Source organism: Rattus norvegicus, chromosome 10 (genome assembly GCF_036323735.1).
Source record: "Rattus norvegicus strain BN/NHsdMcwi chromosome 10, GRCr8, whole genome shotgun sequence".
Classification (NCBI taxonomy): domain Eukaryota; kingdom Metazoa; phylum Chordata; class Mammalia; order Rodentia; family Muridae; genus Rattus; species Rattus norvegicus.
Window position 1 is genome coordinate 31,183,330 of NC_086028.1, and position 26,986 is coordinate 31,210,315.

Genomic DNA, 26,986 nt, shown 5'->3' on the forward strand with positions numbered 1-26,986 from the left:
TGAGGCTGAAGAAAGGTCGCTACTGACAGCCTAGGCTCCCCTTACCTGCCGGCCATGGCTTTGTAGTAGGCAAAGATCTGGTCAGCCAGCTTGTAGACAAACTGATCAAAGCACAGGTTCACCTGGTGAGGAAAAGCAGGTCAGTGGGTCCTGTCTGGACTCATCACCGAATGGGCAGTTGGGAGGGCACCAGGGCAGGGGTCGCCGAGGTGCATTCTCGGGCAACAGAACAGTCCTGACAAAGAGTAAAGAGAGGAAAGCCCCTGTGGCCATGCACAGGTACTGAGGTTGGCCCTTTGCCCTCGCTGGCTTCAGAGGAGCCCAGGAACCAGCCTCCCCATTGCTCCCGTTTGGTCAGGGAACACAAATGAAAGGCCGCCCTCTGGTGTTGCGAGTACCCCCCTAGCAGCCTGTGAACCCAAAGACTTTCTTGTCTCCTCCTTGTATTTGGTTTTCCTTGCTCTGTAGAGTTAACTTCGAGGATGCTCTTAGAAACAGAAAAGTCCCCTTCTTCCAGCTTTCCTTAAATCCCTCTGGGATTTGCCCTGTCTCACAATATTCACGGGAGACTATGAAGTCTGTGGGAAGACAAGGTCACACCCCACATCAGAGCCATATCTTCTATCAATGAGCAGAGCAGAAAGTGGCCAACGTGGGACTTTGAAGAAACCAGGCTCTGGCAAGAGCAAGGCAGGAAACAGAGCCAAAGGAGGAGACTGATCTTTGATTCCTTCCTATTACGTCCCCAGCTCTGCAAGATGAAACCTTTATTTGAAAGTTTCCGTACTTGTATTTGACACCCACTATTACACAGATCAAAACCCACAGCGGGTGCTGTGCACGGTGCTGGCTTCATACCCAGGTAGCTGGGGCCTCCAGCCTGGGCCTCTGAACTTCGTGATACTCAATGTGCCCTCTAGAGATAAGGAATCTACAGGGTCAATGTAGGAGTACTCATTTAGACCCCATGTTCCCTTTCTAGAACCAATTCTGAATTCTGGTCCTGACATTCCCAGCCCCTCCATGGTCTTTTCTGGAGCTCGTGACCTGCCTTCGGAGTGGTTAGATGGCACCATTTGCAAGCTGAGGTGTATATGCCCAGGAAGGTCCTTGCAGCACCTTATGGTATAGCACAGACTAGGGATGAGGAGAGGAAGGAGCAGGCCGTGTTACACTGTTCTGTCTGACAGCCACAGCAATCATGAGCGTTGCTCACTGGAGAAGAGTCACTGACACCCTCCCCCATCTGACAACTGATAAGTACTGGATAAGCCCAGCATCTCGGGCGACCCCAGGGATGAAGGAAACATGCCACTTGCCTCTGCTTCGATCTCGTCATACAGGAACTGCTTTTTGAACTTGGTGAGCGCATAGTAGGCGCTGTCGTTGTACAGATCCAAGGGGTAGAGGACATACCTGGGAAGGAACACAGAGTCATGGAGGGCAAATCACACTGGCTGGGGAAACGAGGTGTGGGGGATGAGAGAGGTGGCTTGGAGTTGAAGACAACTTTCCTCCCTTCTCTCGTGTCCTTTGTGCCTCCATGTAGAAAGGACCTGTTTTTCAGTTTGCACACAGGTATCAGAATCGATGATGTTGATAGACCCCCTGGCCTAAAAACTTTAGCCTAGGGGGATACTTCTTGGTTCCTAGAGTAGGTGATTTGCTGAGCATGGCCGTTAAGAGATGGACAAAGACAGGAAGGGCAGGTAGGGCTGGGGCCAATGACCTTGGAGTGGGGTTATTGCCTAATCTCTACTCAGTAGTTTCTTCTGTCAAGCAAAGAGCTCAGAGGCAAGCCACCCTCCCACTCCACCCCAGGAACTTCCTGGCTGGCCCAACCCTGTCTCTTACTCCATCATGGAAGGTTCTTTGGTTTCCAGAATATGGTCCGTTAGAATCCAGGGCATGGACATCTCAATTGGGAACTGGATTCGCCGGCCCATGGTCAACTCCAGGAAGAATTCTCGGAACCAGAGCTGGGAGAGGTCACAGCACTGCTGAAGAGCTTCTGCAAGCACAGGGAGAGCCTCGGCTTAACAAAGCGATCACACAGCACGGTGTTTGCTATCTATTGGCTGTCACTGCCAGGCACACAGCCCTTCCCCGATCTTGCTGTCTTGTGCATGAAGCCAGCTTAGTACAGTCTGTGGTGAACGGCATCTGTCGGCTTCTGGGACAGGGCAAGTTATGTGGGGAGGGGTGGTTATTTTTAAGAGCATTTGCCATCCTACCATTTCTAGTAAATCCTTACAGAGCTACCCTAAAGAAGTGTGATTTATATACAGTGTTTTGAGAACACACATTGCTCACTTTCAAGGAACTATGGCTCCCTCCTCTCCTGTATGTGGTAATTCTGGCTCCCTTACTGTTGGGAAGTCTAGAAAGCCCAACTTAGGTCATTCTCTAACGAGATGCCTGGACTTTTTTTTTTTTTTTTCAGGTACACTAAGACTCCCATGTCACTGGGTTCCTATTTCTCTCTGTCCTTCTCCATTCAACCTCTGAGAGAAGAGGAAGAGGAGGGCATGAGGCTGAAGGGTAGTCTGGAAGCTTCCCCTGTTAGGAGGAACGAGTACCCATGGTAGTTTGAATGAAAATGGCCCTCATAGAAATGTAAATCAAAACGACCTTGAGATTCCACCGTATACAAGTCAGAATGGCTAAAATCAAAAACACAGGTGATAGTGCCTGTTCGCAAGAATGTGGAGCAAGGAGACTACTCCACTGCTGGTGGCAAACTTGTACAGCCATTTTGGAAATCAATATGGCAGTTTCTCAAAAAATTGGGAAACGATCTACCTCAAGACCCAGCTGTACTCCTCTTGGGCATATTCCCACAGGACTCTCTATCCTACCACAAGGACACTTGCTCAACTGTGTTCACAGCAGCTTTATTCCTAATAGTCAGGAACTGGAAACAACCTAGAATGGATAAACCCTCAACCCAAGAATGGATAAATAACCTGTGGTACAGTGGAGTGTTAAAAATGACGTCATGAATATTTTAGGTTAAACGGGTGGAACTAGAAAAAAAAAATCATGCGGAATGAGGTAAACCAAACCCAGAAAGAAAAACATGGTATGTTCCTACTTATAATAGCTGTAAAATAAAGGACAGTCATGCTATGAACCAGAGAACCAGAGAGGCTAAGTAACAAGGAGGCCTCAGGAAAGGGAGAGGTGCAAGACTCTCCCCGGGAGGCGGAACTAGAATAGATTTCATGGGTCAACTGGGTGGGGATGGGAACAGGAGAGATCAGATAGGGGAGATAGAAGGAGAAAGTATTGGGAGAGATGACTGGAATTGGGGGAGGGGCACTTTGAGGGTGAGGTAGAGATCTAGTGTAATGGAAACTCCTTGGAATCTTGCAAAGACTCATAGCAATGGAGGACAAGGAGTCTGGACTGGCCATCTTCTGGAACCAGCCAAGGTTTCCAGTGGAAGGACTGGGACATCAACCCAGTCACAAAACCTCAGACCTACAATTTGTCCTCCCTGAAAGATGTTGGAGTAAAGGTGGCACAGAACTTGTGGGTGTGGCCAACCAGTGACTGGTCCAACTTGAGACCCATGCCACAAGAGAGAGCCCACACCTGACACTGCTTGGAGGGCCAGGAACCAGAGGCAGGGCAGACCAGTGACCTAGGATAAAACTAAACATAACTGGCATAAAAAAAATCAACGAAAAAATTCATAATGATATTCTGCTATATTCGTAGATTGGGGCCTAGAATAGCTGTCATCAGAGAGACTACATCTAGCAACTGATAAGAACAGATGCAGAGACCCACAGCCAAACATTAGGCAGACTTGGGAAGTCCTGTGGAAGAGGAGGAGGAAGGAATATAGGAGTTAGAGGGGTTAAGGACTCCACAAAATCATGGCCCACAGAATCAACTAACCAGGGCTCATAGGGGCTCAGAGACTGAACCAATAATTAGGGAGCCTGTATAGGTCTGACCTAGGTCCTTTGTATATATGCTATAGTTGTGTAGTTTGGTGTTCTTGTGGGACTCCAAAAAGTGGGAGCAGGGGCTGTCTTGGACTCTTTTGCTTCGTTTTGGGGCCCCTGTTCTCCTATTGGGTTGTCTTGATATGAGGCCATGTGCCTAGTCTTACTGTAACTTGTTATGTCACGTTAGGTTGAGATCCCTGGGAGGCCTGCTCTTTTCTGAAGGGAAGGGGAGGAGGAGAGGATCTGGGTGAGAGGGGAGGTGGGAAGAAGAAAGAAAGAAAGAAAGAAAGAAAGAAAGAAAGAAAGAAAGAAAGAAAGAAAAAAGGAAGGAAGAAAGAAAGGAAGGAAAGAAAGAAAAAAGGAAGGAAGAAAGAAAGGAAGAAAAGAAAGAAAAAAGGAAGGAAGAAAGAAAGGAAGAAAAGAAAGAAAAAAGGAAGGAAGAAAGAAAGGAAGAAAAGAGAGAAAAAAGGAAGGGAGAAAGAAAGGAAGAAAAGAGAGAAAAAAGGAAGGAAGGAAGAAAGGAAGGAAGGAAAGAAAGAAGGAAGAAAGAAAGAAAAGAGACTCCATAGGCTCATAGGGACTGGCACTATTAGGAAGTGTGGCCTTGTGGGAGGAAGTGTGTCCCTGGAGGTCAGAGTTTGAAGTCTCAGATGCTCAAGCCAGGCCCAGTGTGGCAATGCCTCTTCCTGCTACCGAGGATCCCGGTGTACAGCTCTCAAGCCTCCTCTCCAGCACCTGCCTTCATGCCGCCATGCTTCCTGCCATGACAATACTGGACTAGACCTCTGAACTGTAAGCCAGCCCCCCAAAAATGTCGTCCCTTATGAGAGTTGCCTTGGTCATGGTGTCTCCTCGCAGCAATGGAATCATCTCTAAGGCAGTTCAACAGAGTTTCTAGCTGCTGCTTACCAACCAATGTCTGATCTAGTACATGCTGGGCTGTAGACAATGCATCCCTGGTGTGATTCCCTAACTAGCAATGGATGTCTACTAGACAAATTCATTTGGGTCAGAATGAATGTAACAAAGCCTGGCCTTCCCTGCTCCCTCAAGGTGACAGAAAGGTAGGTCTATCTGTCTTCCTTCCTTCCTTCCTTCCTTCCTTCCTTCCTTCCTTCCTTCCTTTTCTTCTTTTAAATAATTCTTTTGCCCTTGGGAGCAAAATGTAACCCCCGGTGGTTCATGACGCCATTTCTCTACAACTTCCAGCCAGATTGAACTGGTTGCTCTAGGAGGTGGATGCCCTCCCTCCCTGTCTTCTCTCTTGCTGCTGAGGGCCCTTGAGGCTCACCGCTGATATTGAGCAAGTGTGTGAAGAAGAAAGACTGCTTGTGGAAGTCCTCGATGGCAAGGACGATAGGGCCATCCAGGCTGCTTCTGAGTGTCTTCTTGGAGCCGCTCTTGTCTGCGATGAGCGACTCAAGCATGGTGCGCACCATGTACAGCTTGAAAAGAAAGGGGGAGAGGGTCAGGGTGGCCTGCAGCACTGAGGGAGAACTTGCCTTTGCCTTCCCTTCCCACCTTCCTCGTTTGTTTGTTTTTCTGCTCGTAAAGAGAACTGTCTTAAGGAAGCACTGATTTAAGCAGAGAAGTAACTTTGGAACTACAGAAACCTCTTCTCTCTCTCTGCTGTTCTGGGTCCCAGCCCATGCCAGGCAAGCATTCCACCACCGAGCTGGCCACCCGCCCTCATCTCCCGTGAGGGAGACTGACCAGCTTTGCAAAGCTTTCTGCCGAGGGCCCACGGCACCCCTAGGTGACCTGACAATGGCAGGTAGTTAATGCTTGCCCTGCTTAGCCAAGGGTGTCATCATCCATGTCACTCTCTGATCTGCCAGATGACCATGGAAACAGCATGGATGGGGCACTGAACCAGGAATCAAAAGAGCCAGGTTCAAAGCCAGGCACTGCCATTGACTTGCTGTGTGACCTTAGACAACAAAGCCTCCACTCTGGGCTCCAGTTGCCTTTTCTCACAGGAAGAATTGGACCAGATAAGTTCTCAACCCAATCTCTTTCAGTTCTAGCACTGGGAGGAGTTATGCAATGGACAAAGCTCAAAACAGGTCCCCCCCCCCACCACCTGGTTTCTGCTCCTGCGTTTTGAACCTGCCAGTGAACGCTGGTGCCCTCTGGTGGCCTGGAGTGCATTGCACAGCTTTCCAGAGATTCTGGCTAAGAATCCATACTTACACAGGAAGCTATTAGACTTTAACACCTGCTTACAGAGTGCCCGACATGCAAAGGGCCCAAGTGCAGTAGGGTTGTTCTTTCTGCTATTCTAGTTGTTTTTCCCCCCACACCATTTGTCTTTGAATCTGAGGGCCGGAAGTGGCCTTGAGGAGCCAGTCTAGGCCGTTCCTGCTGCCTCCCGCAGAAGGCACCCAAACCAACCCAGCCAGGAGGTGTTATTATACCAGGGATCGGCAGCCTCTTCGGCCCTGTGTGCCACCAGTGGGGTGAAACAAAGCCCTCGGGGACCACTGGCAGGCCTAAGACATAGATAGGAGAGAAGGAAGAGGGAACGGGAGGGTAGGAGAGACAGGGAGAGAGAGAGAAAGAGAGAGAGAGAAAAGCGAGAGGTATTGTATACAGTGGGAAAGCCACCACAACTGCAGGGGCCACACGTGACACACTCCGTCCGACCTCCCAACAACCATGCTACACTCTACTCCTTCTAGATGGGCCCTAGCCTCTCACCCACCATGGGCCTGGGAAGCACAGATCTGCATGCTACGCTACCCTATGCAGGGTCCCCTCTGTGGGTAAGGGATGAGCACTGTTGCTAATTTCCTCCCTTTATGAACCTGACAGTAGGCCTGTCTCCCTCTGACTGTCAAAGAACAGTGGGAAATGATGGTTGTGGGGTCCCCAAAGAAAGGGGGCTATGGTGACTGGATTCATATCCAGTTCTAACTACAGCGACACTGCTTTAGCCAACTGTGTTAATTTAACAGGGCACTCAGTCCACCAGGACAGCCTGCTGCCCAACCCCATGAGATGCCTACCTTTACTACATTCTGAAGGCTGTGACGGACCCCTCGGGTGGGCATCAGGAGACCTGGGTTCTTGTCCCACCTCTACCTGCCACTCATCCTGTGACTTGGACAAGTCACTTCCCCTTTCTGGACCTCAGTTACTCCATCTGTGACGGAGGGGCAGGGGGCAATGAGTTTACCGTTCAGGACTCTTCCAGCTTTGAGGCTGTCTAGGAGTCAACTAAATATGTCTGTGCCGTCAACCTATCCCAATGGCATCTAGGGGTGGGGCTTAGCTTTCCGGTGACCAACCTGCAGTTCTCAAATTGTCCACAAGATGCCCTCTCTCTTCTGTCTTCTGTTTATAGCACCTCCCCCTTCCCCACCCCTCCTCCCAATCCTTCTCTCCTAGCTCCTCCCAGGCCTTGTCTTCATCAACCTCTCAGAACTTGGCAAAATGCAGGAGAGCCATTCAGCCATATCAGGGCACTCAGAGTTAGGAAGCTCTCTGACCCTCAAATGTTCCAGAGTTGTCTACCAAGGCTTCTTTGGAATCTCTCACATGCAGAAGACAGCCTGTGCACACTGGTCGTCGGAAACTGCAGAGATAACCTGGTCAAACACTCATCTGCCCTGCACAGCCCCAGTCCCTGCCCAGACACGGACACACACAGAAGGGTGGGTAAGAAAGGGCCTCAGATGGCCCACTTCAGAGCAGAGACAGGCTTGAAAGGCTCTGTAAGGAGGAGCTTCCAGCTTGGGGTTCCTGAAGCCTGCAAGACCCTGGGGGTCACAGTCAGACTCACAGAAAATAGACCAGGAAATACCTTTTCCTATACCAGCAGTGAGAACCTAACTTCATGTGGTCCACTCCCCCCTCCCACCCCCCAAATAATTTTAAGACTGCTCTGGATAAACACAGACAACATCTTACTGCAAGAAGTTCTGGCTGGGAACCCAGAGTGTTTCTGACAACCAGACTTTCTCTAAAGGGAGGAGGCTTACCAAGCTTGTGGGCCGTCTTTGGGAAAGGGATGGGAAAATTAGAAAAGTGGTGGTAAAAAACCTCATCCAACGTTTTCGCTTTTAGGTGATAATCAGAGCCAAGAGAGGTTTAAGGCACTTGCCTGGGAACATACAGCAGGCCAGGGCAGAACTTGTACGTTTCCTGCCAGGGGCTGGTGTTAGTACAATACACAGAGTGCTGCAAGTGGACTCCATGTCAGATCTCTCCTGCACTGTCACATGTGAGCTCCACAGGGCTAGGAGACAGCTGAGTGGGTGGGTATGGTGCTAACACCTCTGGTCAGACAACTGAGGCACAGAGAGATTGTGTAACATGCCCAAGGTCACACAGGTGTCTAGGACTAGAACCCAGGTCTCCTGAATCTTAGGCCAGTGGTCTTCCTTTTTTTATATCAAAACAAGACATCGGGGAAAAAGCCCAGAGCAGCTGCTTAGGTCCTGCCCTCCTCACAAGGATCCCTGTCCCACTAACCCCACAGTTAAGCACGTTGCCCTTCCACGGTCCGACTGGCCTGGAGTCAGAGGAGCCAGGCTGTCCGGGAACCGCTCACCTGTGTGCTGGATGGCCCCACGGCACGGCGGGGCACCTTGATGTCAAAGCCACCTTTGGGGTCCTTCTCCCCTCTTAAGCATGGGTCATTGGGGGGCTCTCGGCCTCCCTCCCAGTCACAGATGGTCTTTCGAATGGCCTGCAGAACACTGGGGAAGGAAGAACGGGACTAGGCTCAGGTGTCTGAGAGGCTGTTTCCAGACCCAACGGGGTGTCAGCACTGCCTGCATCACAGTCCTGAGTGTCTGGGACGCACATTCATCCCTGGACCAACTCAGGGATGCTGCAGCAGTGCCAAGATGCTTTTAACAAGTGGCCGCCACGGCTTCGGTGGCCATTAACTACCAAAGAGCTCAGCTTTGAGCCACGCAGGGGACAAGAGGACAGGGCCTGGCGGTGGGGAGAGTAGGAGGGAGCCATAGCAACATCTCATTAGCGTCACTAACTTCACGGATAAAGTTTTAATAGTGGCTCGTGTTAGCAGTCCACTCGATACACACGATGACGTGTGCTGAAGTCCACACGTGGATTATCTCATTCAGTCATCCTATGGCTGTGGACACAATGACCCTATTTTATAATCTTCTTACAGCCCTATAATCAGTCCCGTGGGGTCCCGAATGAGGCCATCCTAGGACCTACCTGATAAGGACATTCTTTTTCTTGCGAACTGCTTGCCGCAATGGCTCCCGCAGCGTCACCTGGGCGAAGTCCTGCAGGGCTGCGTAGATAGTGTTGCGGATGGCCTGGTTGAAGACACTCTCCATCCTCCCCATGAGCACCTGCAAACCCTTGATCATGGCGATCACCTGGTGGGCACAGGGCACGGGTTAGCCTAGCTGTCACTCAGCAAGCCAGCTGCTCTCCACGCTTCACTGCGTTGCCGGGAGAGGGTACTGCAGAGACCCCGGAGAATGAGGCCAGTGCCTCTAAAACTGCCGGGTAAGAAATGGTGCTAAAAGCACACAGACCAGAGCTCTACCCTCTCCAACAGTAGTCATGCTAAAGGGGAACTCCAAGGCACTGGGGGTGGCCATGTCAATTACGTCCACCGCATGGAAACAAGAGTGTTTCCTGAGACGCTAGAGATAGAAGTATCACATGATTCAGCCATCTTGCTTCTGGGTGTAACTGAGGGCAATGAGACTACAATGTTGAAGAAACACATGAACCCAACGTTAACTGGACCACTAGCTACAACAGACAGGACAGGCTCTACCGAGGTGGGCCTTGATAGTGAGTGACCCGAGGTAGATGCAAACAGTGCAAGGTTATGCAGCCAGCAAGAAGGAATCTGCCATACGCAGCAGCATGGACGGAACTGGGGGACATTCAACATATCACATCCGGTGCACCACGTTACAGAGCTTCGAGTAAAAATACGCTGTAAGCAGGAGACCCAAGTTCAAACTCCCAAACTTGCGGAAAAGAGCTGAGCATGGTGGCGTGCTCGCAGTTCAGTGCTGGGAGACAGCAAGTGGGATTCTTGGGGCTCAGGTGGCCTAGCCTAAGTGGGGAAAAACCCCCAGGGTGGACAGCTCCTGAGGAATCACACACACACACACACACACACACACACACACACACACACACACACACACATGCGAGAGGATACCTGGAAGGGTGCAGCAGTCAGTTATGGAGACGGGGTGGTTCATGGGCAGTTGGATAGGAGACCCAATTTCCTATGCTATGCCCGAGTGGGGAAGCCGCAGTGCACACAGAGCTGCACATTTCAAAACAGTCACTGAGAGGGGACTCTGAACTCGCACAACAATAATAACCCAAAGCGACAGAGAATCAGGAGAGCCGACCCGACCTTCTCATACTGTATCACACTCACGCGTCACAGTGGACCTCAGGTGTACGCATAGCCATCACATGTCAACCAGAAATAAGGGATGCTCAGGAAACGACACTAGTACCCTGCCACAGAAGCATGGCTGTGCTTCACGACACGGGTCACTGTCATCCTGGCCCATGCTCTAATCTCACCGATGACTGGTGACAAATCACAGCCGGTCCTTGGACCACGTTCTGGGTGGCACTCCTGTGCTTGATCTCTCTACAAACACTGACACGAACTAGACCAAACCAGATCACTGTTTTGACCCCCATGTGGCCGATAGCTGCCTGAGCCCCAAACTGGAATCTTTTCCTGAAGCTGTCCCACGGACACGTTTGCTTCTACATGTGCAGAGGAGGGAAGCTCGTGTTGTGTTACGCTCAAGACTGACTGGTGGGTATGCTGGATCCGGTGTAGAGGGGATAGGAATGAAGGGCTTGGGTAGGAGACGCAGTCTCTATTAATCCATGTTTACAGGCAGTAAACCTGCCTCCCCAGTCAGTCTCCAGTGGTAACACGCTGACTTGTGAGGACACAGAGTGGACGTGCGTGATGAATCAGGGACATGATGAATTGGTCTTCACACAGTGGCCACACTCTCACACCCACACAGTGATGTGTCTGACTGCACCCACCACCCTGAAGCCCAGAAGGTCCAATGGCTAGGAAAGCCCTGCTATGCACGTCCATGAACGAAAGCCCCTGACTGGAACCTTCTGTTGAACAGGAAGGAATGACGGAAAGGGTGATACACTTACCCGTGAGGCTTGTTTCTGTAAAACATCACAGAAATAGAACACAAGAAAACAAACAAACAAGCACAACAGTAGCAACTAGGGAGAGAAACCCTGTCGGAAGGTTTCCCCAGAGGCCAAAGAGTAGAATGGTCGGCCGCAGTAATTATGAAGAGAACTAGTAAGAGAGGCAGCATTCAAAGAGCTGGGCTCCTGGCCAGAGGTGAAATTAAAAAGCACCCAGACAGGGAGAAGAGAGCTGGCGCAGCAGTTAAGAAAGAGCATTAACTGCTTTTGCAGACCCAAGTTCAGTTCCCAACACCCATGTTGGGCAGTTTACCATTGCCTGTAACTCCAGCCCAAGGCTCTCTGATGCCTCTGGTCCTCTAAGACACTCACGTGCAAAGCCTCTCACACAGACAAACCCATGATTAAAACACTGAGACAAATGAAGAAGGGCTCAGAATAATTCCAAACACGGAGTGGGCAAGGCTGTAGGACTGGGGGTGGGGGTGGGGGTGGAAAATCTTTGCAACTTGAGACTGCGTAAAGGTTTCCGAGCTAGGATCCTCATTTGCATATTGTAAAATAATAAGATAAACGAGTGGACTCTGGCAAAATGGGAAACTAGTGCTCCTCAAAAGGCACTGTCAAGGAAAAGGGAGGCAAAGTCACCAGGTCGGGAGGCCACTTCCATTGCATACATGGTGAGAGTTTTGTGGTGAGGTCCTGGAAAGAGTTCTCTCTCACAGTTCAGTAATGAGAAGGCAGAAAGCAATGTTTAAAAAGCGAGCAAAGACTTCGGCAAAATACTTCCTGCAGGCTGACGGAAGAACGGTGGATGAGCGCAAGAAAAAATACTCGGTTATCATTGGACTCTGGGCAATGAGAACAGCGGGGTTAAGGACAGTCACCCACATGACTGTTAGAATGACCAAGATCATTCGTAAGATGGCCACTGCCAAGGCCCGTGAGGGCACAGAGCGACGTGACTCTCAGGGAGACATGAGGTAGTGTGGCATTCCCCTTTGTGTGGCTACTGAGGGAAGATCTATAGCGTGAGCACGCCAGTAAACAGCTAAAACTCGGCCAGCCTTCACAGAACACGCCTATAGTCCCAAGACCTGCCTTGGTTATCAAGTGAGTTCAAGGGCAACTTAATGAGACTCTGTGTCAACAAAACCAACAACAATGGAAGAGAATCGAGTGTGTAGCCCAGCTATCCTCTGGTGGGATCATTGATCTGTTTTATGATTGGGTTCTGGGAACTGCACTCAGGTCCTCAAGGTTGTGGAGCCAGCGCTCTCTCACCCACTGAGCTGCCTTGCCAGTCCTCATCATATATATATATATATATATATATATATATATATATATATATATATATATATATATATATATATGTGTGTGTGTGTGTGTGTGTGTGTGTGTGTGTGTATAAAAATTTTAATTTATTCTTAGAAAATGTCATACATGTGTACACTATGTACCGGCTGGTTTTGTGTCAACTTGACACAAGCTGGAGTCATCAGAGAGGAAGGAGCCTCAGTTGAGGAAACGCCTCCGTGAGAGCCAGCTATAGATCTTTTCTCAATTAGAGACTGATGCCGGAGGGCCCAGCCCATTTTGGGCGCGGCCATCCCTGGGCTGGGGGTCCTGAGTTCTATAAGGAAACAGGCTGGGCAGGAAGCAGGGGAAGGAAGACAGGAAGCAGCACCCCTCCATGGCTTCTGTCTCGGCTCCTGCCTCTAGGTTCCTGCCCTGTTTGAGTTCCTGCCCTCACTTCCTTCAATGATGAACAGCAATACAAAAGTGTAAGCCAAATAAACGAGTCTCCTCCCTTCTTGCTTTTTGGTCATGGTGTTTCATGGCAGCAACAGAAACCCTGACTAAGATACATTGTATCATACATATCTATCCTCACTCCCCCTCCCTCAGGACCTCCCCTCCAGGTTCATATTCTCCTTTCATAAATGTTTACTCATTTATTTATTTATTATGTTTTAACTCAGGGAGTACAATCAGTGCTGCCCATACACCCATGGGCATGGAGTCATCCACTGGGGCACAGGGAACCAACCAACGGCCACACTCCTAAAGAAAAGTGGCTCTTACTACCCCAGGAACTGTTCTCCACTGAGGGCGGGGCCTCAGGAACCCTCTATAGTCTATGTTTAAATGAGCTGGATCCCTTGTCATTTCCTAGTAACTTTTGGCTGAGAACAAGAAGGATGGGAAAATAATTAGATAAAAGGCAGAAAGTTTTGATGAGAACAGCGTTGGGGGATCAGAACCAGCCAGGAATGGGGAGCAGCAGTCCAGGAGTAGGTGGGGAGAGCAGGGCTCACCTCCACAAAAGCAAACTTCTCCTCGCTGGTGTAATTATAGCGCGTGGCTCTCTCGTACTCTTCCGCGGTGCCCGGGCAGTCCTTGTTGCAGAACTTGTCTGTGGGGTGAACCAGCTTCCAAGAGTACTGGGGAGAGAAGCAACAGCCACTCCCATCAACTGAGGAACCGTAAACAAAACGGTCTAGCAATACCAGGGAACACGCTAACGGGATGTGGGGGTGAACATAAACAGAATACCAAAGGCTGAATCAAGGCAGGGTGATGGATGTGGGTTTTTTAAAAATATTTTTTAAGGCTTACTTTTATTGTTGTTTATGTGTCTATATGTCTGTCTGTCTGTGGGGATGTGCCCATGAGTGTGGGTGTCACAGAAGCCAGACCGAAGCCGGAGGTGTACAATCTGCTGTGCTGGGCTTACAAGAGGTTGGGAACCAACAAAAATTGGTGCTGGGTCCCAGACGTAGTTTTTGTTTGTCTGTTGAATGATGAAAATATTCTTAACTGAGGTCATACCATTCTGTAAATACCCTCAGTGTACGTTTCAGTTAGGTGAGTAGTGTGGTATATAGATTTTCATGTTGAAAGACAGAATTCCAACGAGAGGCGGACGTCCATGGATGCCTTGTGAATCAGGTCAGCGTGGGGCCTGCCACCTCAGGACACTCACCACCTCCATGACGTGGGCACTCCACTTGGATAGCAGCTGCAGGCCCCGCAAGGCCAGGTCAAAAAGCTCCCGGTACTCTTCATCGGACTTCTGGCTGTCCAGCCCCGAGCCTGTCACCACCTGGGAGACACAGAATTTCACACTTACTTCATGGTTCATGGGCCTGAGGCTCATAAGTATCCCTCCTCTGATGCCCTGCAGGAACTGTGCAGTTCTCTTGTGCCCTTGTAGGTGAACTTGGCTTTGACTGGTGTCTTGCTGAAGGCCACAGGAGGCTTCCTACAGATCCCCACTTAGCCCCGCGGCAAAGGCTTTAACCCTATCTTGACCGTATTCACAGTAGGAAGTGTGTACTAGTAACTGCCAGGTTCACATCTTTGCAGGGATATGAACTCTGAGTATGTATGCAAGCGATGACTTTCCCACGGCACTGTGATATCCCAGGAACCCCGGGCTTCATATTCTACCTCACACACGGTGCTAATCACAGATCACCAAAATGGCATCACAGCTCACCTACTAGCTGTGATGCCCTGACTAAAAGGATCTGGCATAGAAGTCTGTAGGTGTGATATCCCATGCCACACACATGTGTGTAGCCACATAGAATACGTACATGGATGTGTATATATGTGCACACGAATATATGCAGGTTGTCATCCATGACGGTCGTGATCTTTGCAAATTTGCTTCGTCACTAGCTGTAATCTCCCAAATTAACACTTGCAGCACTGTCTACCCCTTGCAGACACCTGCCATGCTCACAGCTGAGCAGAGCCCTCTCCCTTACTGGGTTTGCACTCGTATTGCGAGCAAACATCTTCCCTGCAGCTTAAGCAACGTCAAGATGCCCACAGTTTTGTGCTCTTAATGAACAATTTCAAACAGGGCTGATGTGTTATGCCGGTGGTTCCCAGCCTTCCTAAGGCTGTAGACCTTTAATATAGCTCCTCGTGTAGGGGCAACTATTTTTGTTGCTACTCCATAACTGTAATTTTGATATCGTTATGAACTGTGAGGCAAATATCTGTTTCCTGACGGTCTTAGGTGACCCCATGAGAAAGGTCATTTGACCCCGAAGGGGTTGTGACCCACAGGTTGAGAACCACTATGAAAGCCATGACCGTCATATATAGAAACACTTCTTTCAAACACAAGTCCTGGTGCTGCTGACTCTCGTTTAATCTCAATGAATCATCCAGAATTATCTATGTTTAGACAGAAACGGAGATCAAAGATCATTCTCTGCTGACAGAAGCACTGTGGCAAGAGGCTCACAGGAATTCCAATTTTCTCTATGGGCGATGGCTCATTTTCTTTTAAAATTCAGAGCTTATATAGTGTTTTGTAGAATGTCTCTGCTGAAAGTCATAAAGAACTGTAAAATATGTACACGTAGAAACTCGTTCGTTTGGTCCTGTGTGTCTGAGGAAGTCTATATCCAATGAATTTCTTCAATGTCAGATGGGAAATATTTTTTAAAATGCTGCATCTGTACCGTGCGATTTTGCCATTATCCCTCACCTACAGAAAACCAACTATTTATGGTGTGATGGTTAGCTCTAGTTGCCAACTTGGAACAACTTAGAGTTGACGGATGTCTCAAGGAGAGGTCGTCTACATTGGGTCAGCCTGTAGGTATGTCTGTGGGAGACTGTCTTAGGTTAACTGGATGTGAGAAGATCCAGCCTACAGTGGGTGGCACCATTCCCTAAACAGGAGGTACTGGATTGTGTTTGAGCGGAGAAACTGGGCTGAGCATAAGCAAGCAAGCAAGCAAGAGAGCACGCACTTGCCTTTTTCCACACTAAACTGTAGACATGACGTGAGCTGCTGCCTCAAAAGTTCTTACCTCTGTGACTTCCTCATGGCGACAGACTCTAAGCTGGCACTGTGAACTGAAACAAACTCTTCTTTGGGTTGCCTCTTGTCAAGAGTATTGTACCACAGTAACGGAGAGGAAGCCTGACTATATAGCGTTTACACCTCGGATTCAGGTTTATAAATAATAGAGACAATTTATGACAGGTTCGAGTATGCAAGTAGGTTATCAGGGACTTCTGTGAGGGTACTGGAACATCAAGAGACTTTGGTGTCAATAGAACATCCTGAAGCAATCCCTTGTGAATACCAGGAGGCAACTGTAATGATGATAGTGATAATAATAGTAATATATCTTTAGCCAGAATTAGACTCAGATGGCACAAACACGTGACAAATGCTTTTCCTGCTGATCTCACTTACTGGCACATCTAGAAAGACAGATAAATGTTTGGACTAGACACGGTCCTTGTGAACCCCAGGCTTACTGACCACACCGCCTGTATTTGGTCAGACTGACCCTATTTCAAATGTCCTGGATTATGATCACAGAAACTTCCTGAGCTAGGGTTTGGAGAAGGATAATTACTATGGCCACTGGCCACAAGGTGGAGCTAGTGAGCAAATGTGGCCTCTTCCACAATACGGAAGCTCAGGTTAGAGACCTACGTAGGATTAAACAGCATATTATTATGTATCTGAGAGAAAGGCATCCATGGGAAGGTGCCCACACAGATATATGATAATCAAAGTTAGTCCTGGGACGGTAGGATTCTATGGGATTGGCTTTGCGTATCTAATTTTTTTCTGTCTGTGAATTAAGATTATATAACTGATAATGTTCTTATATTTAAAAAAGAAAAAAAACCTCAAAACCTAATCCTTAGTGTTGGAAGAGACCTTTATGGTGTACGCAGTGTGGACCACCTCGGCTGTTGGCTTTGACTTCCCGTTTTCTCTGGTACAGGCTCTCTTTGTTGCTGGCCATTGCACTCAGCAGGCTGTCTGGTCAACAAGTGTCCCGTGTCGCTGTAGGAGCTCTGAGGTTGCAGATGCATGCTTTGCGTGAGTTCTGGAGGCCCTAACTCAACTGTTCCTTATGCTTGCACGGCGATCAATATTTTACCCACTGAGCCATCTCCACAGCCCTCTATGACTTTTCTGCTTCTTGGGCTCCATTTACGTTGGTTTTGCAAAGATCATATATTATTCCATAGCTATGCACATTTAAGTGACATTAGGAGCAAGAGTGCTCAGAACGCTGTCTCTGGCCGTTGAACGTGACATGGGGTGAGTCCCATGAAGCCGATGAGCAGTTACTCCACCTTTATTCCAGGCCCAACACATGCCAGGCACCCCATTAATTATCTTAGTGACCCTTTCAACATAAACTCTGTCATGACTTTCAACTAAAACTCTGTCCACTTAAAAGACGTCTGAATTATTTTCAGTTGGCATAGCAATTGTAGCTATTGATGGGACACCGTGTAAACATGCAACACATGTATGCGATATGTGATGACCAGATGGGCTACCTGGTGTAGCTATCACCTCTGATGGCTTCTCTTCACATGCAGGGCCATAATTATTATCAAACACAGGCACTCTACTGTGTGATAGGACATTATAAGTAATTCCTCTTACTTGGCTATTGTAAACCCCTATTTTTCTTAAATATTTGCTATTTAATAAAAGTACAAATACCCCAAGGAGAAAGAGGGAAGGAAACTACCTCTCTTATCTGACTGTACCTCTGTATCTGTTAACAATGGTCTCTCCATCAGCGACTCCCTCCCCACCCCCATCCTCCCCGGGCATCACTAGTCTTATGTCCTTTATGTGGATGAAGGAATGTAGGCCACAGAGATACTGACCGTCCATCCTAGTGTGACTTAGAACCCACGCTTCCAGCAAGGCATCCTCCAGCGACTGGCAGTGTGCTCCCCCTACCCAACGCTGCCTGGTCCTGCCCAGTCTCTGTACAGCTGCGGGGCCTGGACCAGCCGCGGAACTCACCTCGCTGTTGCTGTAGCGAGCCAGCTCAGAGATGAAGCGGATGTGATCGTCCCGGATCTGAACCATCTGCTCACAGATGTTGTACTGGGGGCTGATGCTGCTCTGGGTGCACGTCCACCTGGGGAGAAGACCACAGCGTTTGTGTGTGGGACCCAGCTCCGGGTGCCTTCGTGGGATAGGCTCCTTCTGCACACTAGCTGCTCCTGGTCCTCAGACAACACAGCTGGCTCCTCTGGGTGAAACCAAACGGTAAAGTGGCCGCCTATGCCCCAGAGCCCGCTCTGTAGACACCATGGCTAGGAAGAAGAGCCCTGTCTCTGCCTTCTCCAGACTACGCCACAGGTGTTTCTAGACACCGGTGCACGATACTCACCAGGTAAGTGAGAAGCCGAGAGCCAAGATCACAGCCTCTCTGTGGCCACAGAAGGACAGAATCACAGCCGAGCAAACCAAGGTGGGCAAATCTCCCTGTCTTTCCCAACAGGGGCCTGGTGACATGGACATGCCCATGGTGAGAGACTTCCTATCATTCTGAGAGGTGTGGCTGGTACCTCTTCCCCACCACTTCTTCCTTGCTTGGTCCCTTCCTTCCTTCCTTCCTTCCTTCCTTCCTTCCTTCCTTCCTTCCTTCCCTCCTTCCCTCCTTCCCTCCTTCCTTCTTCCCCTTCTCCTCCCTCCTCTCCTCTCTTCTTTCTCTTGTCTCCTTGAAAGATGTCCTTAGGGAAACCACCCTGGATTGGAGAGGAAACGAATGAAGAACAGTCTTCACTCTCTGCCCCTCTCCCTCTGTCCAGAATAGTGGTTCAATAGGCAGACCAAGAGAATGGAAGCCAGTCGGCAGGCAAAGGTTTGGACAGAACTTTCAAAAGAAGATGCAAAGGGGCTCTCTTCAGGATTATGAGTAGTGAGCCTTCCTCTGGCTTAGCCTACGCTAGCTTTTCATTTTGAGCTACTCGTAGGGGGATACTGTTACTCAAACTTCTGACTCTGCCTGATGACAAGCTGATAACTGCTCTCTAAGACTGCCAGACATGAATTTCCCCAAGGACTCATCTCTGGGGCTCCAGGTAGATATAGGTTATAGGTCAAGGACCCCTTTGCAGGCAACTTAGGTTTTTTTGGGGACAGGGGTCTACTGTAGGTGAGGCTGGCCTTGAACTCCTGATCCTCCTGCCTCCAGCTCCCAACTGCTAGGATCATAGGTGCTTATACCACACTCAGTCTCTGTTGGTATCATTTTAATCCCAGCTACTAAGACTGGCTACAGCAAGAGGACCACACAGTCAATGTAAGCCTAGGCTACAGAACTGAGTTTACTTAATGAGCAATGACCCCAAATAAAAATAAGAAGAGAGACAAGGCTGTAGTTCAGCCGTAGGGTACTTGCCCAGCATGTAAAAGATCTTGGGTTAATTGCCAGCACTCACTGTAAACCTAAGAAAGACACTGACCAAAGAGTGGCAAGGCCTGATTTATGTGGATAAGCCACCATGGTCTCTTAGTTGTAGGTATTACACATGTAGATCTGATTCTGAGATCAGAGGGACCAAAGGTGGAACCAGATCAACCACCCCCACCCACCCACCCACGGCCACCCCTGGGAGCCACTGACTTACCCCCAGGCCTTAGCCTAGATTCCCTAGAACCATGCTCATTAGCTGACTTAGTGGGAAGTTACCAACCCAGGCCACTGCTGGAACCATCCAAGCCACACCCACACCATTAACCGTGTACTTACTGCATAGTCACAAAACCTGAGCAGAGAGACCTGACCCAGGGTGATGACTGCTGCCATCAGTAGACTCCTGCTGTCCCACTGAGGGGAGGGGGTCACCGCAGAGCAGGACAAGGGGTGTGGCTGTGCTCTGAGCCCTTTAGAATCTGGCAGCTAAGGGCTGGTGCAAAAGGGCTCAGAGCACCCAAGCCATCTCCCTCCCGGCACTGCAGGAATCCACCTGCCCAGGGCTCTGGGGAGGGAGGAGGGACTGAAATGGTCCCTCAGCTCCCTGCCCAGGCTGGGCGTCCTCACAGGAGCCAAGAGACATTACGGCAGGCACTCACTTGGACTTGTTCTCTTCATAGTGAGCACTGGTCTTAATGTATCTGGCCAGCTCTATCTGCATGTCGCCGAAAAGGGGTACCACCTGCAGCTGCTGCAAAGGAAGCAAACAGAGCGCGTGAGATGGCACCTGTGAGATGGCACCTGTGAGAGAGATGGCACCTGTGAGAGAGATGGCACCTGTGAGATGGCACCTGTGAGAGAGATGGCACCTGTGAGATGGCACCTCTGAGAGAGATGGCACCTGTGAGAGAGATGGCACCTGTGAGAGAGATGGCACCTGTGAGAGAGATGGCACCTGTGAGATGGCACCTCTGAGAGAGATGGTACCTGTGAGATGGCACCTGTGAGATGGCACCTGTGAGATGGCACCTGCAGGGCGGGGCTGCTGTACCGTGGTCGGGGTGGAAGGCTTCAGTGTGTACCTCATCCCGGTAGCTTGAATTACTCCTAATGGGTTAGCCATGGGGTCCTGGCACCCAGAGGAGTCCCAGCCAGCATACAGGCCCTTCCCCTGCCTCCAACCAACTGTATACTTCAAGCAATTGATACCAGGAAGCAAAGGGACCTATCCAGGGTCACGTCGGTGAGTAGAGGACCAGATGGCTAGCCTCCTCGCACAGGGTCCTTTCTACAGCTCAGAAGATTTCTGCTGCTCCCCACACGACTAGGTGCAGATGGCAGCAGGCTACTGCCTGGGGGGGGGGACCTGAGACTGTCCACCTGATACTGAACATTAAAGTATAGATAGCCCAGGACTTGCGGAAGGAAGGCTACTGTCTCCCTATGTCTGTCTCTCCTGCAGTGGACACAGGACTAGGCACTTTGCAAATACTCTCTATGTAGCTGAGCCTGTAATCCCAGATTATTTACGACACAAAGGCAAGAGGACCTTGTGTTCACAGGATTCATGGGCAACACAGTGAGGCTCTACCTTAAAAAGAAGAAGTTGGGATATACGTAGTAATAGAGGACTTAATTCTCGTGGCTGAGGCCCTGGGCTTAATTCGAAGCACTGAAGAACCCAGTCGCCCAACCATCCAGTGTCTCCATCCACACACAACCAAGGAGCGTCAGTCCTGTCTCCCATGGTACTCAACACACAGATCTGCACGTAGGGAGCTTAGTCTGTTCAGAAAATCAGACCACGTAGAGCTCCAGGAGGCCTCGTCTATGACTTTCTCAAAGCTACTCAGAAGGCAGCGGAGCCAGCTTAAATGCTGACCCTCTGTAGGTCTGGTTCTACCTTCCTTCCTTCCTGTTGCCTAAAGGCAGACATAGCAGTTTCCCAACATGGGCAGCTCTAGAGAAAAGCTAACAAATCAAGACCCGTGTGACTCACATTTCTCCTTAAATCTCACCTAATAGCTGTCACAATACAACATCCCCTCAGGGCAGATCTCACATCTGTAGGGCCCAACATTATAGTCAAATCAGAATGAGAGGTTCAGTTCCAGATGTGACATCTCCTTGTTCAGACTCCAAAGACTTAAAATTTAGCTGTGAGCTTTTCTTAGAAGGTTTTGGGGCCAAATGGTCAGATCTAGGAGGTGCTTGACGGGATGCACTTAGGCAGAATGTTGTGCCTAAATAGCCTGAGCAAGTGGACTGTCATGGATGGGCCCCAGAGTGGCTAAAATGCCAAACACAAATTCACTTAGAATCTAGTGTTTCAGGGATGGGGAAATGGCCCAGCAGCTAAGAACATTTGCTGCTCTTTCAGGAGCAGGGTTTGATGCCAGGTACACACATGACAGCTCACAGCCATCAGTTCCAGGGTAACCAATGCCCTCTTCTGGTCTCTGTGGGCACTGCATACACACAGTGAGACACAGACACAATGCCCATACTTGGACGATGAAAGTAAATCTTAGGGGTTGGGGATTTAGCTCAGTGGTAGAGCGCTTGCCTAGGAAGCGCAAGACCCTGGGTTCGGTCCCCAGCTCCGGAAAAAAAAAAAAAAAAAAAAAACAACAACAACAACAACGAAAGTAAATCTTAAAAAGAGAAAAAACCCAAAAACCAATCTAGTCTTTAGTCTTGCTTTCATGAGCTGTAGGGCATAATAAAAATTGACACAGGTTTTGTCTCCTAGGATGCAAGTCTGTCTTTAGATGAAAGACTTTAGGAAGGGGAAAAGGAGCTTGCAGGAAGACTTACAAGGCCTCCGTGGAATCCCAGCCGAGTCCAGAAGCTGGGCCTCACCCACATGTGGGCAGTAGACCTTGCTTTAGTGAGAGCAGCTGTGGCTTGTGCTTCTAGCTTCCTTTTCCCCGAGGATCTATAGATGCCTATGACCATCTCCACAGCTTTCTGGCTAATTCCATCAATTCCTTCCCCCAAGGATCGATGTTCTAGTAATTCTGTCCCGGTCCCCGGCGCCAGCCCCGATGACTAACCTTAAAGAACTTATCAATTTTGCTAAGGTTGATTCTCTTCTTGGCATCCAGCTTGTAAATATTACTGACATTTCCATCCATCAGATAGAGGCCAAAGCCCATCACCTAGAAGGAGAAAGGGGCCAAGAACAAAACTCATCACACCTCTGGAGCGGCTAACAAACAAGGGGGGCGGGGTCTGCGGTGCATGTTTGCGCATGCGTGCGAGCTGAGCAAATCCACTGGCCTCTTGTAGAGACACACACGCTATTTCAAATTCACAGCCGATCTCCAAATTAAAACAGAAAACGCGTGCCTAATTTCAACGAGGAATTTAGTGTATTGTCACAGCAGAATTTAGTGTATTGGCACAGCAGCCACTCTGGGCCAGCGGTTATGGTCAGGGTTTAACAAGTGTAGTCTCGGTTCAAAGAGGGGCTAGAGAGCTTGCTGGAACCACACGCATGTGCTGCAGAGACTAGCTGCAAAGGGTTCAGCCCAGGATCTCCATTTACGTGTGCATTTATAGATCCTCTGGGAGAGAAAGGACTTTATTGTTTCCCAGAGGTGTCAGGAGACAGACACTGGAATAATGATAAATGACCGTAAAATTTCCCAGAAAAACAGCAATGGAAAGGCTCCGAGAGAGCCGTGGGAGCCACTGTTAAAGAGCAGATCCCCACCTGAAGGTACTGATACTCTGATCTGTCAGCCTATTTGCTCGGTCCTTTAGGTAAAAGAGAGACACAGGAACTCACTCCGTTTTGTACCTTTATTTCTTATGGGGCGTGGCTAAGAGAAGCAGCAGAGGATGCCTATGATAGCTGCTTCCTGCCTGGTGCATTCCGCCCTGCAGCCACAGCACCAGATTGTCCTGTAAGGGCTTCGAGCACCCCCTGGTGGCATCTGAGCTCACTAACTAACTGCAAAGAGAGGAAGGCTTGAGAATCTGATGTCATCTAAACTCGCTGGGAGATGCTGTAGTAAGGCAGCCTGGGGCGGGGGAGGGGGACATCAGACTTGGGCATAACTGCTGTAACCACCCATGTTTGGCACTGGGGAAGGGACGTGGTTAAAGCTGGGGCAACCTTTGCTGGTTTCTGATAGCCCAAGGAAGCTGGAGTGAGGGAGTCACAAAAGCCACACTGCCCTGTGCTATGGTTTCAATAAATTTCATTTCCCTGAGCTCGTGCAAGCATTTAAGCTTCAAAGTCACAGGGCAATGACGTTAAGAGGGTGAAACCGGGTGGATGTGGTAAGCATGCACCTGTAACCCAAACTGGGAGGCTGAGGGTGGAGAACTGAGAATCCACGGCGAGCCTGGGCTACAGAGAGAACGTCTCAAAAACAAAAAATTAAAAGAGGTTGAAACTTAACCTCACAGTTAGTTAAAGGTGAGGCCTCTTGGAAAACCATTGGATTAGATCTTTGGAGGCCCCCACGACTGAATACTGGTGGTTGTACACGAGGACACACAATGGTTCCACCATGGGATGCCCTCAAAGAACCCCAATATCACTTTCAGTCTTGAACATTGTGGGCTAATGGCCCAGTCAGCCATGTGCTTGTAGCACAAGTCTAAGACCTGAGTCCAATCTCTAGCGCCCATGTAAAAGCTGGTAAGGTGGTTCACATGTGTACACCCCCCACCCCCCACCCCCCACCCCCGCTGGAGGCGGAGAATCAAGCCAATTCCTGAGCTCGCTGGTCAGACATTCAGGCCTAAAGGGTGAGCTCCAGATTCCAGTGAGAGACAGTATGTCAGAAAAGAAGATGTGGCTGGAGCAATGATGACTCATTACTGCTGGGCAGCTCACGATAGCCCATAACTCTAGTTCTAGACTATCTGACCCTTCTGGCCTTTAAGGATACCCAAAATCCTGTGCACACACCCACACATGCATATTTAAAATAATAAAAGTAAGTTTTTAGAAAAGAGTATGGAAGGCTCCTGAAGAATGACACTGTTGGTTTATGCACACACACACACACACACACACACACACACGCACACACACACACACACACACACACCCTGTGAGGAGGGAAAGTTTTACCTTGAGGAGCATGTGCTTCTCACTGGGTGTCAGGTACATCTTATTCTCATAGTAATCAACACAGATGTTGACAATGTCTGCCAGCAGCTCCTCATAGCCCGGGATCACTTCCAGTTGCTGGTGAAGACACTAAACAACAGCGCCACCCACTGGTCAGGCAGAGGAAACACCTTCCCGTACCACCCAGTAGGCCCAGAATAAATGCACACTTTGGTCCCTCCTGAGATCCCAGGAGGAGCGGGCTTTCCTGACAGCAGGTGCTGGCACGTGACTCCTGCTGGATGCTGGGCATTAGCTGGTTGTCCCTGCATCCTCCCACAGCAGGAACCTAACCTCTTGAGTCTCCCACACTAACCCTGCCAGTGCTGAGGGTTGAGTGTGTGTGGACTCTTGGACAACCCAGCTTTATAGTGATGGGGCCTGCAGTAATTGTGGTTTAATTTTGAGGGTCTCTATGAGGTTTTTCCAGACAAAGGCAGGGGGAAGACCTACCCAGGGAAGGAGGAAGATCTCTTTCCTGGCAGGATCCAGGAGCATCAAAACAGTTAGGAAGGTTTCCCCTCAGAGACAAACTGGGCTACTACGGGATACTCATGGATAGCACTGGGGGAACACTCTACAGACAGCAGGGGGCTGAGACTCCATATCCTTCTCTAGTGACATAAAAGGCCCCACTACAGCCAGGCCTTTGAGATGCCTTGGGAGCATCACAGCCCCTCTTGTATAGGCTGGGTCCTGCAGACACTCTTGTTATTAACTGAACTGTCAGAGAGATAGAGCCAGCTATGACCATCACAGTGGAAGAAGAGAGGCCCAGTGGATGCACCCTGGCAAACTGGTGGTGGTAACTATAACTGTGCCTTCCCAGGCTCTTGGCCATGTTCTTTTTGTACACGCTTCATTTATTTTCCAAGATAATCCTGTGAGATATATTCTCATAATAGTCTCAAAAGAATATACCCACTTTATGGATGAATAAATCGAGCCTCTGACTTTACCCAAAGTGCTGTTATAAGTGGACCTATGGTAAGGCTTGTCCTCAACCTAGAGCCTGATGTGAGGGCCACAGTCCTGTCTCGGAAGCTTCCAGAGAACCAAAAAGGGGGGAGGGGGTCACTGGCTGAAGCTATACTCCCATGAAGGGCAATGGAGACAAATGTGGATTGAGCTGTGTCCTCTCCCTTGGAGTCCCCTGAGCCTCGGGCCCTAGTATTGCTTCCTTGGGATGCCAGGCAGGACCGACAGGGAACTTGTCCTCACCTGGGTGATCCTGTTGTGATTGGCCAGGAACATGGACAGGTTCTGAGATTCCTGGATGGACTGGGGGTCCGCCATCTTCCTTAGGAACTGGGCCGCTCTGAAACACAGAGAAGGAAGCAGTTAACAGGGTGCCCGGGAGTCTGCTCCTGCTTAGCCAACAAGAGACACAAGGCTCTAAACACCCAAGGGAGCCCAAGGTCAAAGGAAAGTGTTTGGCAATTCTTTCTCTCAGGCCGTTTACACCCTTATGACAGCTGCTGGGTATTGAAGGGCATGAAACCACAAACAAACAAACAAGCTCACGGAATCTAGGAGCATTTAATGGAAACCAGGAAGGAACGATGAGACAGGGAGTGTGGTCAATGTCCTTGAGCCTGGCCAGGATCTCTGGGGAGCTGCACAGCGAGTCTGGTAGAACAATCACAGGCAGGAAGCTTCATTTCATGTGTTCTGGTCATTATATGAAAACCTCAGCATCCCATTTTCAGGTTGGTTTGTAGTCCCGGGGATTGGACCAGGGCATCGTGCATGCTGAGCAAGCTGACCCCTGAGCTATGTCCCCAACCTTGTTACTATTTTTCACTTCTGAGATAGTGTCCTGCTAAGTTTTCTGGGCTGGTCTCGAACTCACTCTGTAGCCTAAGCCTGAACTGATGAAAACTACAAGGATGTCAGTCCTGGGCTGCTAGGCCCAGTTGCTGATTCTTCTGCTGCAGCTTTCTGAGTAGCACGGATCACAGATCTGGCTTTCCCTCAACGTTCTCATGCACAGCACTGTACGACAACATGGAGCCTCTAACCGAAGTGCCTGACAGAGGACGCAGGCTGGGCTTAACCGTGTCCCAACTTAACCTAGCAAGGCACAGCTCGCGTCACAGTAACTTGTGAGAACGGGTTTTAGGACACAGATGTTGGCTGCGGTCATTATGGAAGTTGTGGGCCATAACAGGAAGTATATGGGGAAGGATGCTGTGCTGGTGGCCATCTGTGATCTCTCGAGTTGGCCTTGAGATGGGCTCTAACTATTGGGCAACCCAGGTTTCACATCTGCCCTCTTCTTTCTGTAGCTGACTTGAAATCCTAGGGAGGTGTGGCGGGATAGGGATAGGGTCCTTCTTTGACGGTGATATGGACAACCCTTCCCAGAGTTATAGAAAGACTAGCATTTATCAGAGCTTCAACCAACTCCCAGGGGTTCTGCCATTTTGCAGCGTTCCCTGTCTTGGGGGTGGCTATATCCTGGCTTCTGGAGAAGAATAGCCGCATCTCAATCCCAGCCCCCTTTT

The 26,986-nt window shown here is 49.5% G+C and overlaps 1 protein-coding gene across 1 annotated transcript in view; it reads right to left on the reverse strand.

The window, feature by feature from the left end:
* The window catches only part of Cyfip2 (cytoplasmic FMR1 interacting protein 2), a 119,788-nt gene that overhangs the window by 60,677 nt on the left and 32,125 nt on the right, over positions 1–26,986 (reverse strand). The window contains 12 exon segments of the mRNA NM_001106996.1: positions 46–122; positions 1,316–1,416; positions 1,855–2,011; positions 5,251–5,404; positions 8,515–8,662; positions 9,156–9,322; positions 13,442–13,567; positions 14,110–14,229; positions 17,947–18,064; positions 22,405–22,509; positions 24,441–24,569; positions 25,701–25,797. Coding sequence (NP_001100466.1) covers positions 46–122; positions 1,316–1,414 — 176 coding nt within the window. The 5' untranslated portion in view covers positions 1,415–1,416; positions 1,855–2,011; positions 5,251–5,404; ... (6 more) ...; positions 24,441–24,569; positions 25,701–25,797.